Source organism: Pleurodeles waltl, chromosome 2_1 (genome assembly GCF_031143425.1).
Source record: "Pleurodeles waltl isolate 20211129_DDA chromosome 2_1, aPleWal1.hap1.20221129, whole genome shotgun sequence".
Taxonomy (NCBI): domain Eukaryota; kingdom Metazoa; phylum Chordata; class Amphibia; order Caudata; family Salamandridae; genus Pleurodeles; species Pleurodeles waltl.
This window is the reverse complement of record NC_090438.1, coordinates 668,981,902-668,995,874: the sequence shown is the minus strand read 5'-3', so window position 1 is coordinate 668,995,874 and position 13,973 is coordinate 668,981,902. Positions and strand designations below refer to the sequence as shown.

The 13,973-nt window shown below is 41.2% G+C and overlaps 1 protein-coding gene across 5 annotated transcripts in view; it reads left to right on the top strand.

Moving 5' to 3' along the window:
- Positions 1 to 13,973, top strand: part of FYCO1 (FYVE and coiled-coil domain autophagy adaptor 1) — a 733,597-nt gene that overhangs the window by 606,013 nt on the left and 113,611 nt on the right. For all 5 annotated transcript variants that reach the window (XM_069216428.1, XM_069216419.1, XM_069216401.1 and 2 more), the window contains one exon: positions 11,942 to 12,037. In XM_069216428.1, the coding sequence (XP_069072529.1) occupies positions 11,942 to 12,037 (96 nt within the window). The remainder of the gene's footprint in view (positions 1 to 11,941; positions 12,038 to 13,973) is intronic.

The window sequence follows — 13,973 nt, the reverse complement described above, 5'->3', positions numbered from 1 at the left end:
GAGGATTCATGCATGCAGGGAAAAGGCACTTACCCCAAGTTCTCAGTCATCGCTCCTCCAACGTCTCTCCATAGCCTTTTCAGTAGGTTGAACCTTGAGGGGTGGTACTTAATTTGAAGCACATGTCAAGTCTTCAGAGATTTATCCTCTGCAGACAGAGCAATCAGAATTGTGTTGACTATCTCCAAGGAGCAGGAAGAGTTCCAGTTCACTAGGTTACAAACATAGTTATAAAATAAAAGAATCTAGAAAAGCACAGTGCCCCACAGAGGATAGAGTCTATAGTTGATACTTTGCCCCAGATGCCCAATGTAGGATGGTTATTCTCAGAGAAGAATTTAACCTGTGGAGTTTTTCAACATTTTTATGTTACCAATGTCTTCTTCTTGCTCTCAATTTATGCCATAGTCTTGGCTCGAGTGGTGGGAGGAGCCATGAGTATGCAAGGGGCAGAAGAGGTGTAAAGTTTGCCCTACGAGAGTTGAATGTGACCTCTGGAAACATACTTTTGATCTTGATACCTCTCAATTTGGAATTTACTTTATGGGACATGTAGCTGCTTTTTGCTATTTCTTTATATATTCTGCATATGTGATCTGGTGGGAAGTAACAAAAAGTGGGTATTTCTAAAAGGCATCCTGATTGAATCTTCTAGCCCTGTCTAATTGTGCTAATAGTTCAATGAGATGATGTAGTGTTCATGTGGATATTTACTATTTTCCCTAGGGTGTATGAATCTCCTTTTTTGTAGATTGTGACAGATATACTTTTTTACATATTTTATTATATAACATGTGTCAGGCATATGGTTTCAATTGGTAGCGTAGTTCCAGCCTCCTCCGCATAATATTGTCATGTTTTGGTTTATGATGGTTGATAAGCTTGCAGTTCTTACCAATATAACCTGTAACACATTGTTGTAAGTAGTTTCCATATTTCTTTAGTGAAAAGGCTCAAGAGTAACTACGTTGAAACGCAAAGAAGGCAATTGAGAACGTCTGCCTGTTGACATCTAGGAACTTACAGAGGAACTAGTAAAGTGTTCTTCTGATATCGGGCTCGACTGAACTTTTTTTACACCCTCCAGCGTAAGCTAGTGTGACCTACATATATTAGCTTTCCTTCATGCTCAGCTGTGAATCTAAAGGTAGTTCTGCTGCTCGCACTCCGTGTTACCTAGCCCAAGGTGCATATTATGTTCTTATGCTAACCCTCAGAAAGTACCCCTCTCCTTACTTCACCTCCGTTTCTTTGTACATAATATGTTCTTATGCTGACCCTCAGAAAGAGCCTGTCTCCTTACCTCCTCTCTGTTTCTGTACCTGACAGCGACACATTTGCCTTTGGATAACATTGGTATCAGAGTCATATTTCAGGCCACCCATATCCCTTTAGGCGCTTGCTCCATATAATTCACCCCCTCCTTTTGGACCCTCTTGCACTTCATGAATTAAGGATCATGTTTTTGCACAGTGACAGGCAATTGCTTGGAAAAGCCACAGTCATACCGATAGCTGTAAAAAGGCTCATAATCTAGGGAATGGATCAGATAACAAGGTAGATTGCATCTATTTCACCTGGACATTCTTTTCATAATGACTCCCTGCTTTAGGCACCAATTGAGTGCCTCCAATTTACACTAAATGAGTACTAACTGTAGATGAAGTGCAGAAATGGCCATGGAGTTTTCCTGGCCAGCCACCCGATGCAATTCAACTTGCCTGAGTAAGGGGTGCTTTAATGCAGTTAAGAGGGAACCAATAAGGTGGCCCTATTGAAGTGGAAGTAGGTCTTTGTTTTCCGATGCTAAAACATGAAATCTTTAAACTAAACACAAGCTTCAGCGACAGTGCATATTGTGTTTTGAATGCATAGCCCCATGACTCCTTCATATTATAATACTACTTTCCAAAGTTGTACTCATTGAGGGCTCCTCTGGAGTGATAAAAGGTTGAGTGATACATGCTGGGCTTGTTCCTGACTGTGGCCCAGCCCCACATCACTTTTAGATTAACGTGTCATGAACTCTCCAAGTTGCAATGCATCAACTTCTCATTTAACAAGCGTTTGCAATGAAATGGGTCTCGCATCTGCTCGAGTTAGAGCTTATTAGCGTTATAAACTCCTAACCTGACTTTTCTTGCTACATAAATTGAGAATTGAAAGTTAAACACTTTCACATAAGGGAGCCGATTCACAGCGCCACAGCCGCCATGAGCATCAGCGTGAAGAGATACACAAAAGGAAAAGAAGTTCGCTCTCAATTAAACTTATCGGCAAAAGTGTAGTTAGCCATGTAACAGGGGCGATGGCCAGGCAGTAACAAAACCTCCCCAAGGTAAACCATTTACCAATGCAATCAAAGGATTTTTGAAGGGCAAGCCCACAAACGAGTGGTAGTGATGGGCAAGAGGTGGGCGTTGTTAACAGCCCAGATACACACCAACACGTCGGAAAAGCAGCGCATGCACGCTGCAATGCTCAACCCAAAAAGGTGAAGAAGAAGGAAGAACTGCTGGCTGATGGTCTGACCTGTGAGTAACACTGTCTAGCATTCCAGGCCTTTCAAAAAGACATGGCTGCCAGGAGTTCTTCCTATTGTGACATTACCTGCCTCCAGAACTCACAAGTGACCTTTAATACCTGAAAGACTCCAGCATGCACGCTTGACATGTGGTTAACTTTGCAAAAGCCCTACAGGTGTTTTGGGACTATAGGCCTGCAAATAATTCTCCCCATCATAACATTTCCAAATTCAGTATTATTGTCAAGGGAATGTATCTGGTTACTGGCTGCATCATGCATTTGTGACATGAATCTCCTCACCCTACAGGCCTGCCATAGTTGCAGGACTTGCATTAATTCTCCAGGGTATAGTATTACCTCTTTCATTAATGTTTATTTAGGTGATTTTGATGGAAATTAGGCTGCAACCACAAATGCCTTAGATGTCAGTGACTGCCATAACCCTAGAGACCGTTCATGGGTAAAAGCCTATGAGGAACTCTCTGCGAAGCAAGAATATATGCTCCATTGGTACTTACCGTACGCTTCCAAAAATAATGAAATGCAAAATTTGGTGTGCCTTCTCTACCATTTTCCTATTGTTAGCCACCTGTTAAGCATCGTCCTCAATCCTTCTTTTCCTTTTCAATTTTGTAAAACATTTTTACTGTGAATCTCTTCCCTGAAAGCAAATGCTCTTTAGGCATATCCTGGAGATGCATATATTTGGTGGATTTTGGCTGTGATAAAAGCTTGTAAATCTCTTAACCTTTCTTCGCTATGCTGAACCCTACTGACAAAATGTGATGTAGGCTGATCTTCGAGGCATGGTAGCTGAGAACTACTGAAGCCGCCTATATATTTGTGTTTGCATATGTGCTGAAAATTTACATTTACTATATCTACTGCTCTTATCCTGTTCTATAGCAGAACGTGATACATTTGTCTCAAGCCAATACTAGTTGCTAGAAAGTTTTCAGCACTGGTGTGGTGTGGTATAGCATAGTATGGTATGTTACTGAGAATTAGTATAGTGCAACATTTGTTAGTTACCTGGCCTCTTGGTGTTTGTGAATAACAGTGGTGGTCCTAAACTGGTGTTTTCTTTTCAAAAAAAGGCATTGGTTTTGATAGATGACTGTGAAAGTGTGGTGTGTCCTCGGAGAGGTAGTGCATAAATGGGTGCATGTTTCTTGAGCCCTTACCGATATAGCCCATGTGTATGTTTAACGTATAGTGGATTGTCTCTGCATGATAGTTTGCAATGGTGGTTGTGGTTTTGATGGCCTCTACTTTACCCTTGTCACTTATTCCAGCGCTGTCATAGGGGCAGAGGATCTTGTGCCTGTCCAAATGACCTAAGTGGCTACGTTTCAGAGTCCTTCTATTACAGTGCTTCTAAGTGCTCTGTTTCTCCTTTAGGGTGCATTGCTCCTGATCTAAATGTAACTGAAACCATCCACAGTAAATTATTGGTTCCTTGTCAGCTTGTAGTTGAAATAGGTCTATACCTAGTGTTCACTGTTTCTGTTGTTCTTTGGTGCATTGCCCTTCTTTTAGTATTCCTGGTGGGTTCCAGCTAGAGTGTCACTCATTTCTGAGAGTCCCTCTATCACACGTCTCTCGTATGTCCCCAAAGTCCATTGCTTTCACTGCCCTACTAGAGTCTTCCCTGATGCTCCTTTTCCTCAAAGCCCACTGGTCTTGGGCTCCCTGCCCCATAAGAGTACTATAATTTTTCACTTGTTTTTTTTATTTGTTCCCTTCACACTCCATGGTGCTTTTAATTTTCATACGGTGCGAACTCCATGGGTTATTGGAGCGCTTTGCAAAAGCGCCAATTACGTCATCTTATTTCCTTTGTGTCTCCCATTCGTACTCATGAGGACACCTCCAAAAGGTAGAATGGTGTAGTAAACCTGCTGCCTTGAGTTTTTGTGGTGACCAGTACCAATTATGAAGAATTTTGAAAAGAGTAAATTTCATTCTTGCCTCTCTAATTCCTTTATCCATGTTCATAACAACATCCGTCCAGTCCTCATTGGAATACGCTACATTAGGTAACCCTTGCCATTTGACGTGGAGTTGTGCTAGTAATGATGGTGAGTGTAGTTTAAGCACAATGAGATTATAAAATCCAGAGACTGTTGCTTTCAGTTTCCCCCAAGTTTTTAAGTATTGTACGACTGGGGAATAATCAGGTATCCACGGAAATGGTCTTAGTCTACTAAGTAGAGCTTGTTTCAATTGTAAGTATTTCCCCTTTTGAGAGCTAGGGAGTTGAAATTCTATCTGAAGCATCGTAAAGGTTTCAAGCTCGCTGTCTAAAGTGAATAGATGATCCAGCATTAGAATACCTGCTCTCTCCTGTGTATCCCAGGAAATTGCCTGTATCCCTATTCTAATATCAGCGTTATGCCATATGGGAGCCTTATTATGTAGCCTCAGATTACTGTTAAAGAGTTTGTGGGCGTGTATCCAAATCTTAAACATAGACTGAATAATAGGGTTAGAAGTTTGTAAAGCAGGCGATTTATGAGTATAAAACATTTGCAAACCTGAAGATGCCTGTAAAGATTCAATAAGAACCCATAGTGGGGGGTCATCCTGTCTTGGCCAAAGATAAAACAATTGAGATAAATGGAGAGCTGTATAGTAATGTTCAATGCATGGTAAACTAAGGCCACCAGATCGCCTGTGAGCAATCAGTTTGGAGATTTTGAGTCTAGGTCTCAGAGATCCCCAAATAAAGATTTTAATACCTTTGTCAATGTCTTGCAATATTGATATTTTAACTGTCAAAGGTAACATACCTAAAACATAAGTGAAATGAGGCACTATAATAATTTTTACTGCCTGGACTCTACCCCAAAAGGACAGGTTAAGATGGGACAATTTTTCATATTCTGACTTCGTTTTAGCAATGAGTGGATCTAAGTTGTCTTGAATCATATGTTCTAAACCTGTGTTGATATAAATACCTAGATACTTCGGGCGATCCGCTTTCCATTGAAAATTGTAGCCTCAGATAGCTGCTTTTGTTGTGCCCCGGGACAATGGGAGAGCTTCACTCTTATTCCAATTGACTTTGTATCCAAAAATGTTTGAGAAGCGAGAAATTGTAGACATGAGTGCCGAGAGTGAAGTAGGTAGATCCGTAAGTGTGAGTAATATGTCATCTGCATATAGAAGTAGTTTTGAGATGCCTGCTGGTGTAGGAATGCCTGCCATTTGTGAACACTGTCTTATTGCTGCAGCCAGTGGTTCAAGTGCAAGAAGAAATAAGAGGGGCAATAAGGGGCAACCCTGGCGGGTACCTCTTTGCACTAAAAAGGTTTTTGAAAGGAAACCCCCACAATTCACTTGTGCAGATGGTGTCTCGTATAACCATTTAACGTTGGAGTAAAATCATTACCTAATCCCAACCTATGCAATGTACGGAACATATAGCTCCTTCCAATGCGGTCAAAGGCCTTCTCGGCATCTAAGGAAAATGATACTCTGTCTTCTCCAGCATCCTTGGAAAACCAAAGTATGTGAGCCAAAGTGCGGAGATGGCTACAGGAGTTTCTGCCTAGCATGAATCCAACTTGAGAATTATGTATGAGTTTAGATATAACTTGTTTGAGTCTTTTGGCAGGAATGGTGGCTAATAGCTTTGAATCTGTATTCAGAAGAGAAATCGGACGATAGTTACTGCAGTATAATGGATCCTTCTCAGGTTTGGGAAGAACAGTTATAAAAGCTTTATTTGAGAGTGAGGAGAGACTACCAGTTTCCTCTGCTTCTTTATAAGCCTCATAAAGGGCATCTATTGCTTCTGGTTTTACCCAACGATAAAATTCCCCAGGAAAACCATCTTCTCCCGGTGCTTTATTGTATGGGAGACTGGAGATTGCTTGTGCAATTTCATCCTTTGTTATTTCACCTGCCAGTACGAGCCGGTCCTGTTCATTGAGACAGGGGAGTGTTATTTTATCAAAGAATTCCTGTTCTTTGAGGAGGTCATCATCAACTTCTGAACTATATAACTTGGTATAATAATCTGCAAATGTATTAGCTATTGCTTGGGTCTTAGTTATTAGTTTACCCTCAGGGTTATATATAGCTGGAAAAGCTGTCATAGCTTCTCGCAGTTTTAATTGTGCTGCTAGTAAACGGCCTGCTTTTTCTCCTTGTTCGTAATTCCGAGCCTTAAGGCTATATAGCATATATTCTGCTTTGGAAGCATATAGGGGGTTATTACAACTTTGGAGGAGGTGTTAATCCGTCCCAAATGTGATGGATATACCACCAGCCGTATTACGAGTTCCATAGGATATAATGGACTCGTAATACGGCTGGTGGTAGAGCCGTCACTTTACCGTCACTTTTGGGACGGATTAACACCTCCTCCAAAGTTGTAATAACCCCCTTAGTGTATTAAGTTCCATCTTAGCTTTTTCCAATCTGCATCTGGAAGTTTCAGTTGGATTACTAAAATGAGTATGTGTCAGTGTTTTGATATCATTTTCCAAAATGGCCTATTGTTCTATTCTGCGTTTATTTGTTATGGCATAATCCCTCATAATTTGCCCCCTAATAGTGGCTTTTGCGGCTGCCCATTAGATTTGTGGAGAAGAAACAGAGCCTTTGTTATCTTTCATATAAGTAGTCAAATGTGATTGTAATTGTGACTTTTCTGCTGGTAGTTTGTAGCGAGATATGTTTAATCGCCATGTTTTCCTACGAGGGCGTTTCAGACCCCAATCAAGTTGGAGACTGATAGGAGTGTGATCTGACAGTGCAATTTCTAAAACATCACAGTCTAGTAATTGTGGTGTAATAGAATGCGAAATAAGGAAGTAATCTATTCTAGAATGGGAATCATGTACTGTCGAGTGATATGTAAACCCCTTATCGGATGGATGTAGTAAACGCCATATATCGATCAAACCATGATCTTCTCTAATGTCTCCCAGTATGGCTCTATCTCTACCATAAGTTGTGTCCAGGGGACCTGTTCTATCCAAGATCACATCTGGCGCAAGATTCCAGTCGCCTCCCAAAACTATTCTGGAAATTCACATTTCTGTTAGAATTCTATTTAGATGAAGGAAAAAGGGGGCTTTAGTCCCAACAGGGGCATAAATGGAACCCACTCCTAATATATCATTACCAACTTTAAGCTTGGCTAAAACAAATCTACCATCCTCATCTGACCATGACTGTAGTATTTGGCATTGCAGTGTTTTCCGTATTAGAATGGCACACCACTTTTCCAAGTAGTAGTGTGGGATGTAGCATCTCCTGATATGTGAGAAGGGGATTTGCAGCTGTAAAGAATCTGGCCTACCCAGTCTTGTAATTTTTCTGATTCTATATCAGATAGATGAGTCTCCTGGATGAGAGCCATGTCAGTTTGTCTGGAGGCTGAATAGGAAATAATTTTCTTCCTTTTAATGTGATTAGTAAAGCCATTGACATTAAGAGAGACAATTTGCACAGGACTTGCTGTCATAATGCTGACTGGAAATGTTAGAGTATATTTGTACTGTGTGAAACTGGGTCAAAATGCTAAAAAAAGGAAAAGGAAGTAGATAAATTATATGGTAATGTGATAATGGGAACTTACTGGAGGGAAAAAAAAAAAAGCTATCTGGAGTGTAGGAAACATGAAACCAATATGTGGAACTATAATGATAAAATATTGTTAACACTAAACTCTAAATGGTGTAAGTAAACCGTTCTATGTGCTAGAATGTAAAAGAACACTTCAGATCAAAGAATATGTTTCTTTCGTCGGTGGGTCTAAACCTCAATTCGAAACCCAGACTCTGCAGGGGAGGAAAGGAAAACCTCTCATGGTAAATAGATTATAAGAAAAAACACTCTATGGAGTTATAAAATCTATCCAAGAGAAAATATGCATATACAAATACAGTAGGAAATGCAATTGGTTATTGAACAAGAATATATGAGGATAGGAAATGAATCATATTCATCAGAATGAATAACTACAGTAAAACAGTAATAACATTATATTAATACATAGCATGTATAAATATACTCATCTAGCTGGAAGAAGTGATAGTGGAAGGTTGAGCATCAGTTACTTTATTAAAAGACGTGGATGTCTTTAGAGGTGATCTAGATTTGTCTCTGGGATTTTCCTGTGTGAGTACCTTTCTGCAGTGTACTGCTTTATCTCTGTCAAACTGTTTCTTAAAGGTACGGACTTGTAATCTACCGCTACGATGGCTTTGTGGATCCTTCTGTAATTGAAGCGGACTATTCATAGATGTTTTGTTCAGGTTTGGTGGTGTTGAGTCCATATGTTGGTCATCTAAACTGTCCAGGAAGCGTACCAGATCCTCAGGCTCTGTGTAATCCCTTGATTTCCCATCCATTGTGATCCACATTGTAGCAGGTTCTAAAAGACCATATTTGATATCCCATCTGCGAAGTCTTGGCCTAAGTTGCAGTAACGCTTTTCATTTGGCATTGGTTTCAGTGGAGAAGTCTGCAGCAATAAATACTTTATGGCCTTCCAAGTAATACGGACCATATTTACGAGCAGCTGTTAATATTTGGCGGACCTGTTCATGATATCGGAGGAATGCTATAATCGGTCTAGGTCTAGATTCAAGAGTTGAAGTTGGAGTTCTTGATCGAATTCTGTGAGCTCTCTGCAACTCAAGGGGATGCTCAAAAGATAAGTTCAGTAGCCATGCTATTAACGTTAGTAGCAAGTTCTTCACATCATTATTGATGTCCATTTTTTCTGGAATTCCATAAAAACAAATGTTATTTATTTGGGCCCTGTCTTCCAAACCTATAACTTTTTGTTTTAGGTGCCAGATATCTGGACCCCAATACTCTGCATTATCTAATTTCTCTTCTAAAAATCTGACATTTGTACATCCATAGATCCAAATCTTTGCCTCACGGCAGAGATCTCTTTTAAAATGAGGTCCATAGAAGCAATGTCTTGTGGGACAATAGTAGACGTGCCTGGAGGTACAGTGTTCCCTACTATTTGTGTAAACAAAGGCTTTCTATTAGATTTGCCACTTGCCATACTGTTATACTTTAATTAATGTGATATCCAATTGAGTCACAAAGTAGGTAGATATTAACACTGTAAATGGTGACAGACATCTGGGATTTTAAAATTATGGTTATATGTTTTCAAGCATGCGTCACTGAAAAACAGTGCATCAGAAATGTTGTACAGTTTTTGCCTGCCTACCCAAATTCACTTTACCCCCTTTGCTGATAGGAATTCCGGCGTTTACTTAATTTCATAGTGGAGTCTAAGTTGTCAAATTTAGAGAAATACCTCAGAAGTGAAAGTTTATATGCTTCTCATACAGCAACCTTTCGGCACTCAAGGAAAGGAATTTCACATATCTCTTCAGAAATTGTCTGTGTTTCCTGATAGAATGAGTAATTTTCGCAAACTCTCTCAGCTGTAGGAACGGTGTACAACACTCACTTGCCAAACTGTATTTACACTATACACCTGTAGACAAGAAATTCCTGCGCTTACATAATCACGTAATGGATTCTGAACAGTTAAGTGAAGAGAAATACCTCAGAGATGACAGAGGCTTTTCTTACAGCAGCCTTTTCACTTATCTCATCAGCAGCTGGCTGTGTTTCCTGACAGAATTAGTCTTTGCCACAGACTTCTAGAATTTTTAAAAGTCATGACTGAATGCTTTCATACAGGTGTCCCTGAGAACCAGTGCATCAGAAATAGCTCAGATCTTTTGCCTGCCTATCCAAATTTGCTTTATAGGAATTCCAGCATTTACTTAATTGCATAGCAGGCTCTAAACTTGTCAAATGAAGTGAAATACTTCAGAAGTGAAAGTTCATATTTCCCCTACAGCAGCCTTTCAACTTTCAAGAAAGGGAATTCCACTTATCTGTTAAGAAACTGCCTGTATTTCCTGACAGAATGAGTAACTTTCACAGACTCTCTCAGCTGCAGAAATGGTGTGCAACACTTACTTTCTGAACTGCATTTGCTCCACACACTCTGCTGACAAGAAATTTCTGTGCTCACATATTCATGTAATGGAGTCTGAACAATTAAATGAAGAGAAAATACCTCAGAGTTGAGAGTTGTCAGAGGCTTCCCTGTGCTGTGTGGAGAGTTCAACCAAAGGTCAACAGTAATGTAATTCCCCTGGTGCAGCCTCCCAGTTTAAACAGGAAGAAAGCCCCTTATCTCTTCAGCAGCTGACTCTTTTTCCTGACAGAAAGTATTGTTCTTTGCTCTGCTGAGGGGCCCTGTTCAGGTGATTTGTAGCCGGGCTTCAATTAAGAACTCAGTTTTAACTGTTGTCTCTCACTTTGAAGTTTTTGTGGCTGTTATCACATGTATATTTCATTCTGGCTCCAAAGAGGCTTTTTGACAGCTGTTTAGGTAATCCTTCTCCCCTCTAGGAGCTCTATGTTGAGGCGGCCATTTCAGACCAGACGGCAGCCAGATTCTGCCCCCCGGCAGAGGGTTTCTAAAATATCTTTAGACTTTTGTACAGTAGTGAAACCATCTTGATATACATATACTCCACCATCCACTCATGGCAGATGAGTTAAGTATAAAGAATCGCTGCCACTCAATGGTTTTGATGGTTTCAACCCTTTCTCTTTGAGTGTAGCTGCATGATTGATTTTTAAAATGTACTGTACAGTTTCCTGGTCTGCTTAAGTAAGATGTTGTAGCAGTGGGTTCTCCTCCACCCTCACTCCAATGTAAAGCTTGCGGCTGATACTGCCTTGAGGTGGTCTGTGCCATACAAACCCTCAAATTATGACTGGTTATAATCAGCTAACTGTTTGTTTGTCTCTGCTGGTATTCAGGGCTTGGACCTGTATCTCACTTCTAGTTTCCTTGGCCAAAAGGGCTTGGATTTGTACCTAAGAGAAGTTTCTCTCGCATGAGGGCATACTGAGCTGTAAATCTGGGTTTTGAGGAGCTGCAACATCTGTGCTGACCACCTGAACTGAGTCCCTCCCCCACTTACCTCATGCCCACCCACAAGATATGTTGGAGTCCTTGGGTCTGCCTTTAAGAGGGGAGTGGCAGGTGATGCAATTCCATGTGATTTGTTGCAGACATGTTGTAGGGACAGTTGTTTTTAGGCTGTTACATCTGATTCTGCAATGATCCATTTATTGTAAACTTAGGCCTTGTTAAGAGAAATTTGCGAATCAGCTGCACAATGTACCAGTCGTTCTGATTACCATATAGATGGCTACTTGGCTTTGGGTTCTATGCTCCTTTAAGGTGTTTGTGGTCTGTATAAACTAAAACCTGAAGTGACAGGCCATTCTGGCATCCTCTCTAACTTCCATTACATGTAATACTGTAATACTTCCAGAGAATGCATGTTTGTTGCTGTCTGGCTCTGCCACAGCTAATAAAGCATTTGGCTTCTTTCAGGAACAGTTCATGCAGCTCCTTGACTCTGGACGAACCAGATGATTTGCAGGTTCCACAGGACACGGAACTACGTCTGCTGAAAACAGGAGAACTGATGTAAGTAGTGAAATACGGAAACTTTCTGCAGTTTCAATGGAACATTTTACAAGAGCTAAAGTGAGTCATTAAACAAAGAATGAGCATTGCTGCTTGACTTTTACTTTAACATACTTTTATTTAAGACACTGAACGTGCAAATCTGTTCCAAAAGGGAATGAGGGAAACTTTTCAAGAAACCACAAAACATGAAAATGCTAAGAAATTGTATTCTCATAAATTGCAATAGACACAAAATGTTAGATACTCATTAAATGTACAATAAAGAAGCAGAATAGTGGTACGAAATATAGCAGTACACAACTCATTGAATTCATTAACAAAAGCATTAGAAATATGTAGCAACTACTCACGGAAAACCCAGCTTAATAACCTCATACAACAAACTCACGCCACGAGAAATGTCACTTTGGACCCACATTAAATAGAACACCCAATTGCAATGGTCTCAGCTAACAGCTCAGACGCCATTATTCTTACCTGTCAACTCTTCTAAAATTATATAGTAGAATTACTGATGCAGGTGTGTTGCCCAAAGAATGCCCAGTAACTACTCAAAGTCATTTCTTGTGCTGCCACCTAGACAGTGTCGAGAGTCAGATAAGTAGATTGCATTAAATATATATATATATATGTTCGATGGCATGTGTAGCTGCAGATACACATGCTGTGCGCATCCTGCCATCTAGTGTTAGGCTCAGAGTGTTACAAGTTGTTTTTCTTCGAAGAAGTCTTTTTGAGTCACGAGATCGAGGGACTCCTCCCATTTCGGCTCTATTGGGCATGGGTGTCGACTCCATCTTAGATTGTTTTTTTTCCGCCATCGGGTTCGGACGTGTTCCTTTTCGCTCTGGGTTTCGGGTCGGAAAGTTAGTTAGAATCTCGGAAAAATCGTCGATATTGTTTGCGTTCGGTATCGGGTTAGTTATAACAGATCGACACTGACTTTTGAAGAGCTCTGGTGGCCCTTCGAGGTTTTTTTCGATCCCCCGTCCGGGCCTGGTCAGCCCGGCCACGTGTCTCTTCAAGGCTGATGGAACGGACCCCATTCCGCTTCTGCCCAAAATGCCATGACAAGTATCCGTATACAGATCAGCATCTGGTCTGTAACTTGTGTTTGTCTCCAGAGCACAAGGAAGATACTTGTGAAGCCTGTCGAGCGTTTCGGTCCAGGAAGACACTAAGAGACCAAAGAGCAAGAAGACTGCAGATGGCGTTGGCGCCGACAGGACAAGGGCATTTCGAGGAGGAAGAAGAAACCTTCTCCATCCAGGACTCGGACTTGGACGAGCTCCATACAGAAGAAACGCCGAAAACCGTGAGTAAGACGTCGAAACATAAAACTCACAAGAAGACCACAAAAGCCCAGGGGACGCCACCGCCAACAGGCCATGGCTTAACCCGAAAAAGGGCACGCTGGTGTCGAAGTCATCCGACTCCGGTCGAGATACCGCCACACAGCAATCTCGGGCCCGAGACAGCGGCACCGAGACAGCGGGACCGAAATGGGTCGGCACCGAGAGACCACGACACCGAAAATAAAAAAGGTTTCGTCGGAACCGAAAAAAGCAGCCGAAAAGGTTTCGATACCGAAACATTCGGCCTCGGAACCGAAATCAAGTTCCTACATAGAGGAACAGGGACTGTCCTCACAAATGAAAATACATAGATTTGGACAGGAACTGGAGACAATGGAGACAGATTACACCCAAAGAAGGCTCCATATCCAAAAAGAAACGGGGAAGATCAGCACTCTCCCTCCTATTAGAATGAAACGCAAACTTGCCTTCCAGGAGAAAGACAAGCAGCCACAGGCAAAGGTGGCTAAACAAGTAAGCCCGCCACCGTCTCCACAACGCTCACCGCAACCATCACCGGTAGCCACTCCACCTATGATGCAATCCCCGACTCATACAGGGATGAGTCAAGATGACCC